At 42.9% G+C, this 19,333-nt stretch overlaps 1 protein-coding gene across 1 annotated transcript in view; it reads left to right on the plus strand.

Annotated features, from left to right (window-relative positions):
- The first annotated feature begins 16,162 nt into the window (after positions 1–16,162).
- Positions 16,163–19,333, plus strand: part of ELOVL4 (ELOVL fatty acid elongase 4) — a 35,426-nt gene continuing 32,255 nt past the window's right edge. Inside the window, exon 1 of the mRNA XM_059701124.1 lies at positions 16,163–16,748. Within this exon, the coding sequence (XP_059557107.1) occupies positions 16,649–16,748 (100 nt within the window). The 5' untranslated portion in view covers positions 16,163–16,648. The remainder of the gene's footprint in view (positions 16,749–19,333) is intronic.

Genomic DNA, 19,333 nt, shown 5'->3' on the forward strand with positions numbered 1-19,333 from the left:
TAACCGAGAGCTCCTGGTTATTATGTCAATGCTCATCCACTGAGCCATGCCCATTTGGGCTTTGAATTAATTTTTAAAATCAAATCATATTAGACATTTTCATGAAAATAAAACTATTCACAATTTTAGCATTGAATTGTGCTAATACTAGTATAAAGAATAAGTATCACACTTTATAGATATTATGTCTAGATCAGCACTGCCTAATAGAAATAGTGCAAGCCACATACATAACTTTTAACTTTTTTGCCTTACAAGTTTTTCTACATTAAAAAAATAAAAAGGAAATACTTCAAAAATTGTTAAAATATTTTTTAATCCTCACCCAAGGATGTTTTTATTGATTTTAGAGAGAGAGGGAGGGAGAAGGAGCCCGCAACCTGGAGAGAGAAACATCAATGTGAGAGGAAAACATTAATCGGTTGCATCCCATATATACCCCGACTGGGGATGGAACCCACAACCTGGGTATCATCCCCAGTACTGTGGAGCATCCACTTTCTTGCTTCTCTTTGTGTTTCAACTTGTGTTTCTGAAGGCCCTCACCAATTAATGTGGTATTTATAACAGTCTACATGGCAACCAAGGAATACTCACTGTCTAATATGGTAGCCTTAGCTACATGTGGTTATTGGGCACATGAAATGTAGCTACTCCAACTGAGAAGGGCTATAAGTATAGGTACAAACTGAATTGTGAAGACTTAGCATGAAAAAAAGAATTTAGAAGATCTCAGGAATTATTGTTTTTCAATTACATGTTAGAATAATGTTTTAATTTGTTGGATTAAATAAAATATATTATTAAAGTTATTTTAAACCATGGCTGGTGTGGCTTAGTTGGTTGGAGCATCGTCCTTTGCATGGAAGGGTAGTAGGTTCTATTTCCAGTCAGGGTGTTATAGGTGGAAGTGGGGTATCCTTTTCCCCCACTGAGTGCTGAGGGTGGGGTCCTTATGATATCGATATCTTGAGATAAAGAATTTTCTGATACTCCCATGGGAGGGTGAGTGATTTTTATTTGCACATAATTACAACTCTGTTTCCAATGTCCCATTTCCCTTTATCTGGTCCTGGAGATGTGCAGCTGGGGATTCAGTAGAGCTAGAAACAAAACCAGCATCCAAAGTTTCCTTTCCATGGAGTAGTATCAGGCTAGCTGCAGTCCATTAGTCTATTGTGTGGGGTTCCATATGACCGTATGCCATGTGGGTGAATGCAGGGGAGCCACGAGCACGAAAGAATAAGAGCATAAGACTTTCAGGTCCAGGAAGTGCAGAGTCCTCAAGGGTCAGGGGAAGATTAATATTTTTAAACTAGTTTTATGGGTGAAGTCCTAATTTTAAAATACTATGTTCTAAAACAAAAAAACCGAACAAAATAAAACAACAAAACTCCAACTGTATATACCAGTGGTCGACAAACTCATTAGTCAACAGAGCCAAATATCAACAGTACAACAACTGAAATCTCTTTTGAGATCCAAAATTTTTATACTTAAAAATTTTGTATAAAACCCAACTGACCGACACCCCCCACGTCTTCTAACGCCACTTCTTCAAAATAGACTCGCACAGGCCGAAAACTGACTTCTGCGCATGGGCCACAAAGTTTCAATCGCACTGTATGTGTGTGCCCGCACATGGTATTTTGTGAAAGAGCCACACTCAAGGGGCCAAAGAGCTGCATGTGGCTCGCGAGCCACGCTTTGCTGACCACTGGTATATACCACACAAAATACATCAATAGACTTAATTGTCCTCAAGAGCTATCAGCTTGAAAACTCTGGCTCAAAATTAATATTTTAGCATAACAAGCCTAATTTTTCTTCATGCTAAGTGGTCCAGACAGTTTTTAAGAGAGTTAGTATGTTAATGTTTTCCACCATCTGCCATTTTTAAAATGAAATCCTCAATTTAATTCATAAAAAAAGATCAGCCATACAGCAGACTGTTACAGAATTATATACATATTCATTAATGATAAGCACAAAATCTGTTCAATTTGGTGTTACAGTTAAAATGCTGTTTAAAAAACTTGAATGCCAGTCTTTTAGCCAGAATGATTTATTTTTATTTTTTAATCAATTTATTTACTTATTTATTGAATTTATTTGGGTGACATCTACACTAATAAAAGAGAAACATGGTAATTGGCGTACGACCGCTACCCTTTTCATTGGCTAATCAGCGAGATATGAAAATTAACTGTCAGCCAAGATGGCAGCCGGCAGCCAGGCAGCTTGAAACTAACATGAGGCTTGCTTGCCTCAGGGACGGAGGAAACCAACGTTCCCCGCCTGCGGCTGCAGGCCTCTGAGCCTGCAGTTTCAAACATTGTAACAAGTACCGCTGGACTTCAGCCAGCAGATTCGCAACATTGTATGCAAAGGCCAGAAACCTACTTTCAGGAGCGGAGGATTAAGAGCTGGAGCCAAGCCTCAAGCTAAAGCTGACCCAGAATAAAAAAAAAAAAAAAAAAGGAAAAAAGGAGCGTTTGGGAGTTCAGTCACCCCCAGCCTGAAAACAGCCCTCAGCCCCTCACCCAGACTGGCCAGGCACCCCAGTGGGGACCCCCACCCTGAAGGGTTGTGTGACCAGCTGCAAACAGCCATCATCCCCTCACCCAGGCTGGCCAGGCACCACAGTGGGGACCCCCACCCTGATCCAGGACACCCTTCAGGGCAAACCAGCCAGCCCCACCCATGCACCAGGCCTCTATCCTATATAGTAAAAGGGTAATAAGCCTCCCAGCACCAGGATCAGCGGAGCCGAGAGGCCTCCCAGCACTGGGATCAGCATGACAGGGGGCAGCGCCCAAACACCCTGATCGGCCCTGCTCTGTGTGTGACAGGGTGCGGCGCCCCAACCCCCCACCCCCCCGGGCCCTGCTCTGTGTGTGACGGGGTAGAGCCATAACCTCCCCATTGGCCCTGCCCTGAGTGTGAGAGTGGTGGCGCCCCAACCCCGATTGGCCCTGCTCTGTGGGTGATAGAGGGCGGCGCCCCAACCCACTGATCCACCCTGCTCTGTGTGTGACAGGGGACGGTGCCCCAACTCCCCTATCGGACCTACTCTGTGAGTGACAGGGGGGAGCTCCTCAACCCCCTGATGGGCCCTGCTCTATGCATGACAGGAGAGAGCTCCCCAACCCCCTGATGGGCCCTGCTCTGTACATGACAGGGTACGGAGCCCCAACCCCCCTGATGGGCCCTGCTGTGTGTGTGACAGGGGGCAGTGCCCCAACCCCTGGATTGGCCCTGCTCTGTGCGTGACAGGGGGTGGCGCTGCAAGCTCCCCATCGACCCTGCCTTGAGTGTGACAGGGGGTGGTGCCCCAACCCCCCAATTGGCCCTGCTCTGAGCCTGACCAGGGGCTGCACCTAGGGATTGGGCCTGCCCTCTGCCACCCTGGAGCAGGCCTAAGCCAGCAGGTCCTTATCTCCCGAGGGGGTCCCAGACTGCTAGAGGGCACAGGCCGGGCTGAGAGAACCCCCCTTCCCCCCGAGTGCACAAATTTTTGTGCACCAGGCCTCTAGTCCTATATAATAAAAGAGAAACATGCAAATTAACCATCCCTCTGCTACGCTCAAGTCATGCCCACCAGCCAATCAGGAGTGAGTATGCAAATTAACCCAACTAAGATGGCGGAGGCCACAGAGCTGGAGCGAGCAGGGGGCTTGGGTTGCTCCGGCCATGGAGGAAGCCAAGCTTCCTGCATGCCCTGGCCGGACCTGGGCTCCACTCAAGACTACAAAGTTTCAATTATAGAAGATAAATAAATCCCAGGGAAAAAAAGAAAAAGTAAATAAAAAAAGGAGAGGCTCGGAGCTTTGGTCGCCAGGGGTGTGGCTAGCCTAAAAACGGCCATTAGCCCCTCACCCAGGCTGGCCAGGCACCCCAGCGGGACCCCCCACCCTGAAGGGGGTGTGGCCAGCCTGAAAATGGCCCTCAGCCCCTCTCCCAGGCTGGCCAGGCACACAAGCGGGACCCCCCACCCTGATTCGGGACACCCTTCAGGGCAAAACAGCCGGCCCCCACCCATGCACCAGGTCTCTATCCTATATAATAAAAGGCCAATATGGAAATCGACCAAATCAGCAGAACAACTGGTCGCTATGATGCACTCTGAACACCAGGGGGCAGATGCTCAACGCAGGAGCTGCCCCTTGGTGGCCAGTGCACACCCACAGGGGGAGTGCTGCTCAGCCAAAAGCTCTGAGTTGGGCTCAGGGCTGGCAAGCAGAGCAGCGGTGGTGGGATCCTTTCCCACCTCCGTGGCAGTGCTAAGGATGTCCAACTGATGGCTTAGGTCCACGTGGGACATCAGTCGGACATCCCCCGAGGGCTCCCAGACTGCAAGAGAGTGTAGGCCAGGCTGAGAGATGCCCACCCATCCCAAGTGCATGAATTTCATGCACTGAGCCTCTAGTCCTATATAATAAGAGGGTAAAATGCAAATTGACCCTAACAGCAGAATGACTGGGAATGACTGGTCACTATGACACACACTGACCACCAGGGGGCAGACGCTCAATGCAGGAGCTGCCCCGTGGTGGTCAGTGCACTCCCACAGGGGGAGCCCTGCTTAGCCACAAGCAAGGCTGATGGCTACCAGCACAGCGGTGGTGGTGGGGACCTCTCCCGCCTCCCCAGCAGCACTAAGGATGTCTGACTGCAGTTTAGGCCTGCTCCCTGCTGGCAAGTAGACATCCCCCGAGGGCTCCTGGGCTGCCAGAGGGATGTCTGACTGCCAGCTCAGGCCCAATCCCCCGGGTGGACATCCCTCAAGGGGTCCCAGACTGCGATGGGCACAGGCCGGGCTGAGGGACCCCCTGAGTGCACAAGTTTTTGTGCACCGGGCCTCTAGTTGGTTAATAAAAGTAGACAGGTTTCAGGTATACAATTCTATAATACGTCATCTGTATATTGTATTGTGTGTTCACCACCCCAAGCCAACCCTCCTTCCATCACCATTTATCTTCTCTTTATCTTCTTCTACTCCTCACCCCCCCTCTTCCCTCTGGCAATCATCATACTGTTATCTGTGTCCATGAGTCTTCCTTTCTTTCTTTCTCCCTTTTTTTATTCTTAATCCCTTCACTCTTCTCACACAGCTCCTAACCCCCTCTCCTCTGACAGCTATCTCTGTATCCACAAGTCTGCCTCCACTTTGTTTGTTAGCAATTCCACTTCTGCGAATATATCCAAAGAAATCTAAAGCACTAATTTGAAAGAATATATGCACCCCTATGTTCATTGCAACGCTATTTACAATAGTCAAGATTTGGAAGCAGCCCAAGTGCCCATCAGTAGATTAGTGGATAAAAAAGCTTCCATTAACACAGTGGAATACTACTCAGCTGTAAAAAAGAAGGATATCGTACTTTTTGTTACAGTATGTATGGACCTGGAGAATGTTAGGGTAAGTTAAATAAGCCAGCCAGAGAAAGACAAGTACCATACAATTTCACTTATATGTGGAATCCAATGAACAAAATAAACTAGCTAGAATGATTTTAATTTAGTGCCAATTGATAGGTTGGCTAAATCAGGCCTGTGTTGTGATTACTGGTAATCAGTTTATGGAGGCAGAAATGGGATGTGTAGGACCCTACTACTCATAGTGTGGTATGCAGACCAATAACATCAGCATTACCAGGAACTTGTTAGAAATACAAAATCTTAGGTACCATGCCAGATGGAGTTGGAATCTGCAATTTAACAAGATCCCCAGGGGCTTCTGTGCACATTAAAACTTAAGAAGTTCCGGCCTAGGATATACTTCTTGGTTGGAAGGTGTCTTTTTCAAAGGCACTGGCAAGCACATCATCAGTGAGCTCTTGATGGTAGGCGTGAAGGATGAGCACTTGAAGCAAGGCACTGCTCTTGGCCCTCATGAGAACAGAGATGTTTGAATTGGCCATAGAGCCCCATGGAAACTTTTGGCCACTTGTTAGATGAACTGTATATTTCTCTTACCTGCTATAAAATGACTAGCTGGAAAATATGATACAGGGAGAAGTATTTGTCATGAGGGGACAGATAGCAATTCTAAAGAAAATTTATGGCTTTCAGAGGCTAGCTGCATGGCTGGAAGTCATGGCGCCTTCTGTCCAGTTCCAGCTTGGCTAGCAGCCTCAGGCCTTTGGCAATGGCCTGCCTTTAGCATCTGCAGAAAGAAAAGAATATCTGCAGGTTGAAGCTTACAAGTAATGAATGGAGCCCTGAAATGAATTAAAGGTCTTGGCGGTGGACTTTGAAAAAAGTCACATGAAAACCATCTTCAGATGTTGAGTGTAAGGATCTTAGTGATGAAATTTCTATAAATGGGACAGTCACAGCCTTGGTTTCTGAGGCTGAAATGAACCCTCCAGAAGAAGACACTAAGCAGCAATGTCTGCAGTGTGAGACACAGAACTGAACTGTTTTGCCCGAAGCAAGTGAAATGATTCCTCTCCTGTTATGATCTCCCAGAGGTGCCAGCCAGGATGAACACAGTCTGTTACTAATTGCTAATGCCGATAAAGTACTCCCCCCAAAGGAAAATCATTTCAGAGTTTATAAACTTCATCTTCAAAAGTAGCCAAATAATTCGAGTGAAAATGAGTTTATCCTAGAAAATCTTAGGCACTTAGTGAAATTAGAGTATAACTAAGAGCATTCAGAATACCACAGCTTAGGTGATCTGGGTATTACTTGTGTATTGGTGGGACTGTAGTGATGGTAATTAACATGTACTGTATATGCTCTTTTGTGGGAAACAGGGGTTCAGCCTAGAAAAATATTTCTTAGAGCGGAATTCTTAAGTCAGTGTCTTGGGCGTAAAATTTGAAGCACAAATAAAAATATGCATTTTTTTAAATGTATGTTCTCCTTTCCCGGTATAATGTTAATGCAATATCTAAAAGATTAGAGAATATAGCTCATTATTCTTTTTAAAAATAATAAAAACAATTAAAAATTCTAATTTATCTAAATTACATTTGTAGTGGCTAAATCTGTACAATCCTTTTAACTTATCTTGGTGTTAGGGGAGGTTTTTTTCAACATGACAATAAACAATAGACTACCTAAAGTACTATAATTTTTCCCCATGGAAAGAAATAGTTAGCAATGGTTATTTCCTTTTTGTACATACTAAGTAAATTTTAGAATATTACATATAGTTACTTAATTCAATTATTAATGATGAGAGATATGTCACAACATCTTTAAAAATTATTCTAAATTTCCAATGAAAAACTTATTCTCTTTGAATAAATGTACTGGTAGTGAACAATTTTAGTGGTAAAAATGCCATTTTTTAAATATACTTTAACATCCATTGACTTATTTGACCCACACACAATTATGTGAAGTAGATAGAGAATGCATTATCTTCATTTATCAGATAAGGAGAGCCATAAAGACACTAATGACTTGCCCATGCCCACACAGTTTAGGGCCAGAGATAAAAACAAAACTGAGGCCTGCTGATTCCTGGTCTGGAATGCTTTCCATTATAACATACTGTCTTCCTAGTTGTTCTTAAAATCTATGATCTGTTGCAGACAAAATGCCAAAGGAAAATCCTATCAGTAAAATAAGCATTCTGCTAGTTAATATCTAATAAAATGTGCTCAAAATATGTTGCTTTCCTTCAATCTTATCTTTTTTATCCTAGATCATTCACACATACATACCACCAGAAATTTACAGTCAAATTATTTCACAATTTTGTGAATTTTGTACCCAACACTAATTCATGTCATCCTTTATTTGGAAATCTTTTGAATTATTCTGGACCAAAATCTTACTAGTAATATAAGAAGAGCTGCTGAATCCAATTCATCTTCGGCAATTAAACATTGGGAGTTTGCTGACCAGTTAAGTTAGCTCTACCAGATAGACCTTATTACTTACAGACTTGATTTACTTTCTCAGTAAAACGATCTGAGCAGGGCAGAAGGGCATAATATTTCTTTCACTTTCTACTTTGACTTTATAACCTGGGAGAATTTTATGATCACGTAAATGGAAGTCACTGCCAATCCCCTGCAATTTAATTCTGTATATACTCTGGCCAGGACAACCCTTTCCAATTTACAAAGAAAATTTTCTCCAAAGAATGCCAGTTGGCCCCAGATATAAAATTGACTGATGTCAATTATTGTAAAGAAAAAACAGAAGTTATAGAAGGTAACTATGTGGTGGGAAAATCACTCTTGATTTGATTTTCAAACAATAATGGGGGTAATGTCTAACATAGTAGAAACCCAATGAATGTTTGTTGAATGAACACGAAGTAGTTAATATTTATTCATGACATATATCTTATCTCTATTACCTTTTCTAGTAAGCCCAAGTTTGGAGATCCTCCTATTTCCATTGCACTCCATTATACTTCTGTTTTAATTTGTCAGCAATATTTTTGTTGAGGTTCATATCATCATCACTACTATATTTATTGGGTACCAGATGCTGACCCTAACCCTAATCCTTACCCTAACTCATTTTCCAGAGTTACAAAATAAGGAATGTCATTTATCACCAATCACCAAACTTTATTATATTCTTTTTTTTTTCTTTTGCCTATCTCTCTACTACACTGTCAATTCTTTGAGGATTACCTTTAAGAGTCAGTTTTGAATAATAAGAAGAATAGCAGCAATCAACATTTATTGAGTATTTATACTACTTTATATGGCTGACCTCATTTAAGTTTTGTGATATGTTTATGCTGTAGATACTATTATTAAACGTATTTTACTGTAAGATACATAGTAGTTATTTCTTTAAGGTATATTCCTCAAATGGAAATCACTGCAAAAGATTACAACAATTTTTCACATTTATTTATTTACTAGAGGCCCAGTGCACGGATTCATGCACCAGTAGGGTCCCTTAGCCTGGCTTGCGCCCTCTTGCAATCTGGGACCCTTTGGGGGATGTCGGACTGCTGGTTTCGCGTGGATTGGACCAAAACCGGCAGTCCAACATCCCCCAAGGGATGTAGCAGTGCGGGTAGTGGCAGGCAGCCAGGGAGGAACCCAAGCCAGGGCTGGGCACTCCTCCTGCTTATACCAGCCCTGCTGTACCTACCACTGCCACCCCTCGGTAGCACTGACACGGAGGCAGGAGAGGCAGCTGCACTCGCCAGCTGTGAGCCTGGCTTCTAGCTGAGCAGCATTCCTGCTATGGGAGCACACTGACCACCAGGAGGCAGCTCCTGTGTTGAGCATCTCCTCCCTGGTGGTCAGTGTGCATCATAGCGACCGGTTGACTGGTCGTTCGGTTGCTTAGGTTTTTATATATATAGATGATTTTAAAAATAATCGTTATGTTTTAGAAAAGTTTAAATTTAAATAAAAATTAGAAAGAGAATACAGAGTTCTCATACACTCCTTACTTTAAACATATTAGTTCTAGAGGCCTGGTGTACTGGTGGGGTCCCTTGGCCTGGCCTGCACCCTCTCGCAATCCAGGACCCCTAAGGGGATGTCAGACTGCTGGTTTCAACCTGAACCCCACAGGCCAGGCCAAGGGACCCCACCAGTGCACAAATCCCAGCACCAGGCAGGTTTCGGCCAATTCCCACAGGCCAGGTCGAGGCTCCCCCACTGGTGCATGAATCTGTGCTCCAGGACTCTAGTATGCATATATGATCTTTGGTTAATTTCTTCCCGCCCTCCCCACTCCCCCCTTCCCTCTGAGATTCATCAGTCTGTTCCATGTTTCCATGCCTATGCTTTGAGCATCAGCCCCCTGGTGGTCAGTGCATGTCATAGCTAGTGGTCGAATGGTCGCTTAGGCATTTATATATACAGATGGTGCCTTTGTCACAATTACTAAACTAATTAATTTAGGACTTGTAGCACAATGTGGATCAGGAGTAGTGAGAGAGGATATCTTTGCCTTGTTGGCCATTTTAGGGAGAAAGTGTCCACTTTCTCATCTTTTTGCATGATATTAGCTATAGATTGTTTGCAGAGATTCTTTATCAAGTTGAGGAAATTCCCTCTATTCCTTGTCTTCTGAGAGTTTTTATCATGTATAGATGTTGGATTTGTCAAATAATATTAGTTGATATAACCAATGTGATTTTTTTCCATTAGCTTGTTGATGTGATGGATTACACTGATTTAAAAAAAATGTTTTTATTTCAGGGAGGAGGGTGAGGGAACGAGAGATAGAAACATCAACGATGAGAGAGAATCATTGATCGGCTGCCTCCTGCACACCCCCTCCTGGGGATTGAGCCCACAACCTGGGCATGTGCCCTGACTGAAATCGCACTGTGACCTCCTGGTTCATGGGTCAATGCTCAACTATTGCACCACACCAGCTGGGCTAATTTTTGAACAGTGAACCAGCCTTGAATAAGTGGAATAAATCTCACTTGGTCTTGGTACCTGATTATTTTTATACACTATCGGATTCAATTTGGTAACATTTTGTTGAAAAATTTTACATCTATGTTTATGAGAGATTTTGATCTGTAGTTTTCCTTTGTTGTAATGTCTTTGTCTGGTTTGGGTACTGGGGTAATGGTGGTCTTATAAAATCAGTTAGAAAGTTTTCCCTTTGATTCTATTTTCTGGAAGAGACTGTAGAGAATTGGTATCATTTCCTCCTTAAATGTTTCATAGAATTTACCAATGAAACCATCTGAGACTGGTTGCTTTCTCTTTTGGAAGGTTATGAATTAGGGATTCAATTTCTTTAATAGATATAGTTCTATTCAGATTTTCTATTTTTCCTTGTAGGAATTTTGGAGGTTTGTGTCTTGCAAGAAATTGGTCCATTTCATCTAAGTTATCAAATTTGTAGAAATAGACTTGGTCAGGGTTTTCATTTATTATATTTTTATTGTCTATGGAACCAATAGTGATGATCATTCTTTCAGTTCTGATGTTAATACTTTCTGTCTTCTTTCTTTTTTTCCTTAGTTGGCTTGGCTAGAGGTTTATCAATTTTATTAATGTTTTCAAAGCTGTAGCTTTTGGTTTTGATTTGGTGTTGTTTTCTTGTTTTCAATGTCACTGATTTCTGCTCTAATTTTTATTTTTTTCTGCTTGCTTTAGACTTACACTACTCTTCTTTCTCTAGTTTCCTAAGGTAGAAGCCTTTGTTCCTCTTTAAAGATCAGTTGAATATATTTCTGAGCTCTATTTTTTCCATTGTTCTATGTATCTATTCATTACTCAATACTACACTGTCTTTTAAATTCCATAAAAACTTTAGATTTAATTTGTTAATATTTACAAAACAGCTTGCTGGGATTTTGATTGGTATCACATTGAATGTGTAGATCAGGTTGCAAAGAATTGACATCTTGCCCTAGCCGGTTTGGCTCAGTGGATAGAGCATCGGCCTGCGGACTCAAGGGTCCCAGGTTCGATTCCGGTCAAGGGCATGTACCTTGGTTGCGGGCACATCCCCAGTAGGGGGTGTGCAAGAGGCAGCTGATCGATGTTTCTCTCTCATCGATGTTTCTGACTCTCTATCCCTCTCCCTTCCTCTCTGTAAAGAATCAATAAAATATATTTAAAAAAAAAAAAAAAGAATTGACATCTTAACAATATTTAGTCTTCCAATCAATGAACATGGAATATCATATCTCTCCAATTATTTATATATTTTTGATGTATTCTATTAGAGTTTTATAGTTTCCATATATAGATCTTTTTATAATTTATTTAGATTTATAACTTAGTTTATAACTAAGTTAGATTTAAAACTAAGTATTTAATTTCTTTAGATGCCATTGCAAATGGTATTGTTTTTTAAATTCCAAATTCCAATTCATCATTACTGGTAAAGCAATGAACTCTTGAATATTACCCTTTTATCCTATGAACTTCCCATATTCACATAATAAACCTTTAAGCAATAGTGAAATATCAAGATTTGCCTATGAGACCGGTAATGTTTACAAAGCATAATTAAATTCAGTAAGGAGAATGAGGTGTGGGGAAATAAGCACACATTCATAAACTTTGGTGGAATTGTGAATTGGCACATTTCTGGAGGGTAACCAGGCATAATGTAACAAAATTTTCAATTAAAACTCTGTGACCCAAAAATTTCCCTTGTAGAAATTTATGCCAATAAAATAATTAGACAAGTTCACAAAATTGTGTGTACATAAATATTAATAGTCAAATCAATATAATAGCTCAAATTAGAAATAATCTAAATGCCTATATACTATAGTATAGTGACCAAAATATATTAAGTAGTTGGTATTCTTATATTAAAAAGTGCTCCTGATCTATTACTAAGTTTTTAAAAAGCAGACTTTAGAATAGCATTATAAAAAGAACCATTTTTGTAAAGAAAAACAAGTTTATATAATCATCTGGAAAAATACTCTATTAAGAATGAAAGATGAGATTATGGGGGAATTTTCATTTCATTGTATTGTTTGTTACTTTTAAAAATACTGATGAATTATCAGAAGAATCTATATCCATTTTATATAATAAAAATAATTGAAAAAGAGGAACAAATGTAATAATCTGAACAATAAAGATTTAATAATTAAAAAAATAATTGTATATAAGGTAACAAAAAAGTAAACTTCTTAAAAATTTTAAATGGAAAATGACTTACCTTTAGTCTTCTTTTTCCATTCCCAAACAGTGATAGATCTTCTCCAAGCACTGAATGTGGCCAACAGGCTAGAAATTATTCCTCAAATTGGGGAAGATAATAAAGAATATGGTCACACTTTTCACAGTGACCTGAAAGACGAGATTCTGATGCTCATGGCAAGGTATCAGCATCCATCAGAGCTTCAGGTGGGGTTCATTGACTATGCAGATATCAAGTCTACTTACGAAAGTCAAGATGCCAGACAAACTGCTCCTGATTGGCCAGCCAACCCTCTGAACTGAATAGCTATCCTCTTCTTAGAGGAGGGGAGAACCCAGGAAGCCTGGAAAATATTGGGGCTTTTCAGGAAACATAAGAAGATTCCTAGAAATGAGGTACTGAATGAGTTTACAAATAGTGCAAAAGCATCCAACAGCCCTGCCCAGGCCATTGAGATAGTGAAGTGGGTGGATGCTTTCAGCTCACCCAGAGAAAATGGGTGACTTTACCATCAGCCAGGGACAAAAGGAAGCTCTGGGACTCCTAACTCCATTGGCCTGACAGCAGTAGTGATATTAGTGAAGGCAAATAAAAGTGGGCCAATCAAGAGCAGCTATGGCCTAGCATGAGATATTAATACTTAACCACGGTATGAATAAAATGAGAATATAGATTTGGTGAACTTTGAAATACAATTGATATAACACTGACTTATTTAAAAGTTAAATTCCTTATTTGATATCAACTAAACCATCCATTCAAAGTTGTTCATTTAAACAGAAGCAGCACTAGCATTCTCAGCTCTTTGGATACATATTGTGAGGTGCATAGCTCCTGATTTCAGTATAAGCTCTGCAGACCTGCAGTGTTTTGCCTGCCGATTTCACACTGCTGTCATCAGTGTAGTTCCCCCTCCCCTGTTTAGAACTTCAGCTTTTGTTGGCTGATGCTATGATGCTGGTACTTCCTTATCTTAGAGAAGGTATCTACAGGAGATTTTCATACAACTACATCACAGTTGATATTTATTGGGTCAATAGTATCACAATATTAGGGATATTTATATGTGGAAAAAAATGTACATCTTAGAGTTGATTAAATGACAATGGCAGTTTAGGCTGCACAACTGGGGAAATGAAGACTGTAAATGAATATTGAATGGATGTAAAAGTTTTGCAGATACTATGGATGCTTGTTTTTTATTTTGGTTTGTCACGATGTCTTGGGTAGATGGCTGTCCCTCCAGGGAGTGAACATATAAGTCTCCTTCCTTTTGTACAAACAGACTAGGTAGGTAGGTTTTGGGATTTGTAAACCACTTGTGAATTGAGTATTTATTGGACTGATAGTCTCCAGGCTGGATGATAGGGCCCCAGAATGGGTAAGTTCTAGGGCTCTAGTTCTTAGGTTATATGTAGATATGTATAAATAATACTACTCTTCCTGGTAGAGTGTGAGATGTGCATTCCACTCTTTTGACATATTTGTCATCACTTGTCTAGGATTTTCTTATATGTGACAGGCGCCCCCTAGTGAATAGTGGGACTTAGATTGGCCTCCACTATAAAAGTCTGGGGAAATATCTGAACCTGTTTTAACAAATTCATATTTATTAAACAAGATGTTGTGTGTGACTGAGGGTGATGTTGAGAATCTGTTCTTCATAAAAAACATCTATTTCACAAAATAGATGTAGTAATCAACTTTCTACACAAAGTTCAAATTAATATGAACTTGGGCCAGATCATTGATCTTTACCAACTCTTCAAATGTAGAGACTTGGCTGGATTCTTTTTATATAGCTACTAGAATCTGATAACTTGGGGTTGAAACTTGAGAAACCATAATTTCAATCCAAAATACTTTAATCCGGTAAGTATATTTGATAAATTATATTCTTTTTGTTAATTTCAAGATTACAACATTTAATGAAAACTGGGATTGCTTAAATGATACATTGTTACTTTTAAAATATATATATATATTTTATTGATTTTTTTACAGAGATAAAGGTAGAGGAATAGAGAGTTAAAAACATCAATGAGAGCCCTAACCAGTTTGGCTCAGTGGATAGAGCGTCGGCCTGCAGCCTGAAGGGTCCCAGATTCGATTCCAGTCAAGGGCATGTACCTTGGTTGTGGGCACATCCCCACTAGGGGGTGTGCAGGAGGCAGCTGATCGGTGTTTCTCTCTCATCAATGTTTCTAACTCTCTATCCCTCTCCCTTCCTCTCTATAAAAAATCAATAAAATATATTTTAAAAAAATCCATGAGAGAGAAACATCGATCAGCTGCCTCCTGCACACCCCCTACTGGGGATGTGCCCACAACCTTGACCGGAATCGAACCTGGGACTCTTCAGTCTGCAGGCCAGGCGCTCTATTCACTGAGACAAACTGGTTAGGGTTACATTGTTACTTTTAATTACTTCTTCTCTCCCTAAAGCTCTTGCCACTTATAACAGTCCATACTAGTTCTTATAAAAGGGGGTTATAATTTTGACATCATCATTCTTATTAATTATTATTTATAACACTGAGTTAGGTCCTCAATGAGGAATCCAAAATAATTCTTATCCTCTAGGTAGCTTCTAATATCAAATAGAGTCAAATAATATGTAACCGGGTCAATTGGAAACTAAATCAAATAAATATGAGAAAATATTCACATTATTTTAACAGTGTCGAAAGAACAGAAGCAATCACACACTTGACTTGTGGTGTTTAAATGGAGCTTCCTAAACCAACAATTAGAGCAAAGGTAAACAAAATGTAGGTGACATGTTTAAATAACAAGTAGGTGAAAGATTATTGGACTATTTTCAAAGATCTTGGCTGATGCCAGAAATGATCAAATTATTAACTGTATGTAGTGTATTTTTGTTCCTTTCCAGGGGCAGATTAACACGTTGCCTCCCACCTTCTTATTATCTAAACAATTTTTTAAAATAAAAAATTACTTTATCTTCTTTTGCCTAGGTTGCGCTTTGTCTCTGACTTCTCTAACTTTAAGGCAGGCCCCTCTTGGTCCTCAGTCTTCTCTGAACTCCCAATGGCCTAATTTAGCACAATTATTATCTCTTTGATTATTCCATATATATTAAAAGGCTCTACAGGACACGTGCAAGCCTTCATTCAAATTACAGCTGGCCCTTGAACAACGTGAGGGTTAGGGGCTCCGACTGTAGCGGAAAATCCACCTATTCACGCAAGTCGTCCCTCCACAGACACGGCTTTCCCACCATGTTCATGAGCAGACAGGCCCCCCGATCCATTCTCCATCCCTGTGGCTTCCCGCATTTAGAGGGGTCACTTGTGCATTTCCCTGGCCACGGTGGCCAGCAGGTGCGGACAGGGGTGAAGGAAACAGAACCCCAGTGAAGAAGTCAGAGTCAACGACGGGCTAAGGACCAAAGCACCTCGTTCACCTCATCCTCCGCCACCAAACGCCCATTCTTCCCGGTCCTGTTTCCTAAGATGTCACCTGGGCGGATGCAAGGTCAGCCGTGGGAAGGCGGCGGCCTCCTCCGCGGGGCCCGATGCCGGGAGGGAGGCGGGCAGGGTGGCACCGGGAGGCGCAGGTGTCCTGCCCCCGCGCGACCCCGGAAGGCGGGGAGGGGTCGAGGGGGCGGGACGGCGCCTGCGCGCCCCTGGCTCCCGCCGCCCCCCGACCGCAGCAGCACCCTCCGCCCGAGGCCGGGCGCGGGCGGGGGGAGGGGCGCGCCGGCCCCCGCCCCCCACGTGACGCCGGCCGAGGAGACTGGAGCGGCGGCGGCCGGCGGCGGCGGCGGCAGACTGGTGCGGCGCTCGGTGCTCACGGCTGGCGCTCCTCCTCCGCCTCCTCCTGCACGGAGCCCGGACGGTCCCTTCTCCTCCGCCAGGCTGGTCGCCGCCGCCGCATCCCCGCTGCCTCGGTGCCCCGAGCAGGAGGAGGAGACGCCGCTGGGCCGCCGCCACTAGAGGGGACCCCGGCTGCCGCTCGCTCCCTCGGCCGCCGCCGTCGAGGTCTGCCCTCCTCCCCCGGGGTCTCCGCTCTCGCCTCCCGCCGCCGGCTCCCGCTGACCGCCGCCGCGATGGGGCTCCTGGACTCGGAGCCGGGCAGCGTCCTGAACGCGATGTCCACGGCGCTCAACGACACGATGGAGTTCTACCGCTGGACCTGGTCCATCACAGGTAAAGCCGCGGGCTTCCCCGTCCATCCGTCCGCGCCCGGCCCCGCGGGCGGCGCCTGCCCTGCGGCTGTTGGGATGCTGCGGCTCCGAGGCGGCGCCGGGCGCGGGGACCGCGGCGGGGCACGGGTTCCTCCGCTCCGAGCGTTAAGGCCTCTCCCTCCCCGCGACGCTCGCACGGTTTTCCTCCGCGTCCCCACCGCCCCTCACCGGCTGCTCGGAGGCGGGAGCTGGCCTTTCGGATGGAGCCGGTGCCGCCGAGAGCTCGTCGCCGGTACCGCCCTCCTCCCTGAGCCCGCATCTCCAGACCTCGCCCGGCGCCTCTCCATTATGCACAGGATCGGCTCGAACGTGTAGCGATATTCCGGGTGGAGAGATGGCTGGGGGCGCGGGGGACTCCAATGGTAGCTGTCTTTTTGCTTCTTCCGCCTCCTGGTTGCTTTGACACCACCTGCTAACCCGCTAATGTTTTGCCTAGCTCGTTCATCTCTATGATAATTTGGAAAGAAAAAATAAAAAAGCCATTATTTGGCTCCTTGAATCTTGAAGAATGTCAGTTTCTGAGGCTTTTCAACAGCAAATGTGTTTGAAGTGACCGTCTGTCTTGGCTTTGCGCAGTGCAGTGCAGCCAGGGGGATGGGGGAGCTAAAACACCGGGAAAGAAATGTCTTTAGGAAGGAGGTCTCGACAGCAGCACCTAGAGGTTGTCCTGGGAGGCCTACATAGGAACAGTTTTCTTAAATCGGCAAACTTTTCCCGTAGGTTATTTGACACGACGTTCGATTGGTTGATATGTGCAGGTCTTCTAAGCAGAAGCAGTTGTGACATTATTTTGAATGTCACCATTTATTTTTATCCAGTTGTTTCAGTTGCTGTTGGCTTTAAGGCATTTAAAAGTTTTGAAATAAAAAAATTAGGTTAACAGGATTTTAGAAACAATCTTACGATTTAAATTCTATAGCCCCTTTTCAGTACTGCACTGCATCCCAGCGGGGGAGGAAATTAACATTTCACATGATGACTCTGCCTCCCTAGAAATGAAAATTTATTCCTGTAGTTTTTGTGTTTGTTGTTAGAGTGAATGGGATAGTGGTTACAGCATGAATACAGTACAATGCGTGGGATATATGCTGTAGAGAAAATGTGTTGCTGGAATTATTTCCAGGTGAGACAATTCTTTGACATTGATGTAGCTTTAACTTCTTTAGAAAAGTGTGTTCTTTTTCAGAAGCTCTCACGTTTGACAATGAAAAGTAAGCTAATTAGCCTTTGCAATTGAAAATGGTTAAAAGACAGTTTTTAATGAGGTTTTTCCTTCTAAGGTCTTTCCTCTGTGCACTATTACACTGAGGTTATGCTCTGCCAATACAAGCTGGGAAAGATGTATCCTTCCCTTCATCTCAGGAGTGATTTGAGTTATTTAAACATTGCATCAGGGTTTCCCATTACACAATTTTGTAGAGCTCTTTGGCAGGTAATTGCACTTTGCATACTTTAGAGTTCAGACATTGTCAAGGTCCTCCAATCTCCATATAGTCCAGAGCCACACCCAGAAGTTCTCATTCCTGTCTGTCATTCCCTTCCCACCTCTTGAGTCTCAGAGAGAATTGAGAACAAAGATAGAATGTATCTTTGTGTGATAGTTAAATCTCTTTTAGTGATGTTTTTGGTAAAAATCACGAATGAAATAGGAGAGGGTTATGCAGTTGCCTTATTTGAAAGCTTGCGACTCTCATGGAAGACATAAAATAGTACAATATTGTGAGCTTTGAGAGTAGCCACTGGGACACAGGTGACCTCTCACTAGCAGATGGAGGAAAGGTGCCCTGGCTATCCACTTACGAAACCTGAGACTGCTTCCTTGCTTTCTGTAATCAGCTACCTAGTGTAGGTAGATGGTATTTCTTAACTTAGAGGCTTGGTGGGATGTAGCCTGTTCTGCCTTGCTGCTGTGTCAAGAGGAGTGTTTTTCAGATTCCGGTAGATCAGACCTGAAGCTTGTGGTGTCCCATTTCCTTTCACTGCCTCTTCCCCTCTCTTCCATGCTCTCCGGGTTCCTTTTCTTTGACTCATTAACACTGATCCAATTCCAAGATGATCTCTTCTCACTATAACTTTATGAAAATATGGGTGACGGAGTTTCAGAGTAGAAAACTAGTCTCTTAGATGAGGCTGAAGAGAATGTTGATGAGTCTGATGTTTGGAAAGGGGGAAAATAAAAATGGGTGGAGAGAAAGATGGTCTCGAGAAATATAAATTATTTGAGGACACGAATTATTCAGGGAGAGCAAGAAATGAGCGAGACTGTATGCCTTTGTGTGCTTTCATCCCCAGAACTGTAGTTATATGCTTCTGTCTTTCTGTTTTATTACTTCATTGACTATTTCTCTCCATTGACGTTTCTATCTTAGTGTAAACAACATGTATCTATTTTGGACTGTTTATAACAGGAATAGTTACAGTTTTGTAGAATATATTTGATGATCCAAGATATTTTTGTCCTGGGGCAGTGGTCGGCAAACTGTGGCTTGTGAGCCACATGTAGCTCTTTGGCCCCTTGAGTGTGGCTCTTCCTAAGCCTTAGGAGTA

This window comes from Myotis daubentonii, chromosome 6, assembly GCF_963259705.1.
Source record: "Myotis daubentonii chromosome 6, mMyoDau2.1, whole genome shotgun sequence".
Lineage (NCBI taxonomy): Eukaryota > Metazoa > Chordata > Mammalia > Chiroptera > Vespertilionidae > Myotis > Myotis daubentonii.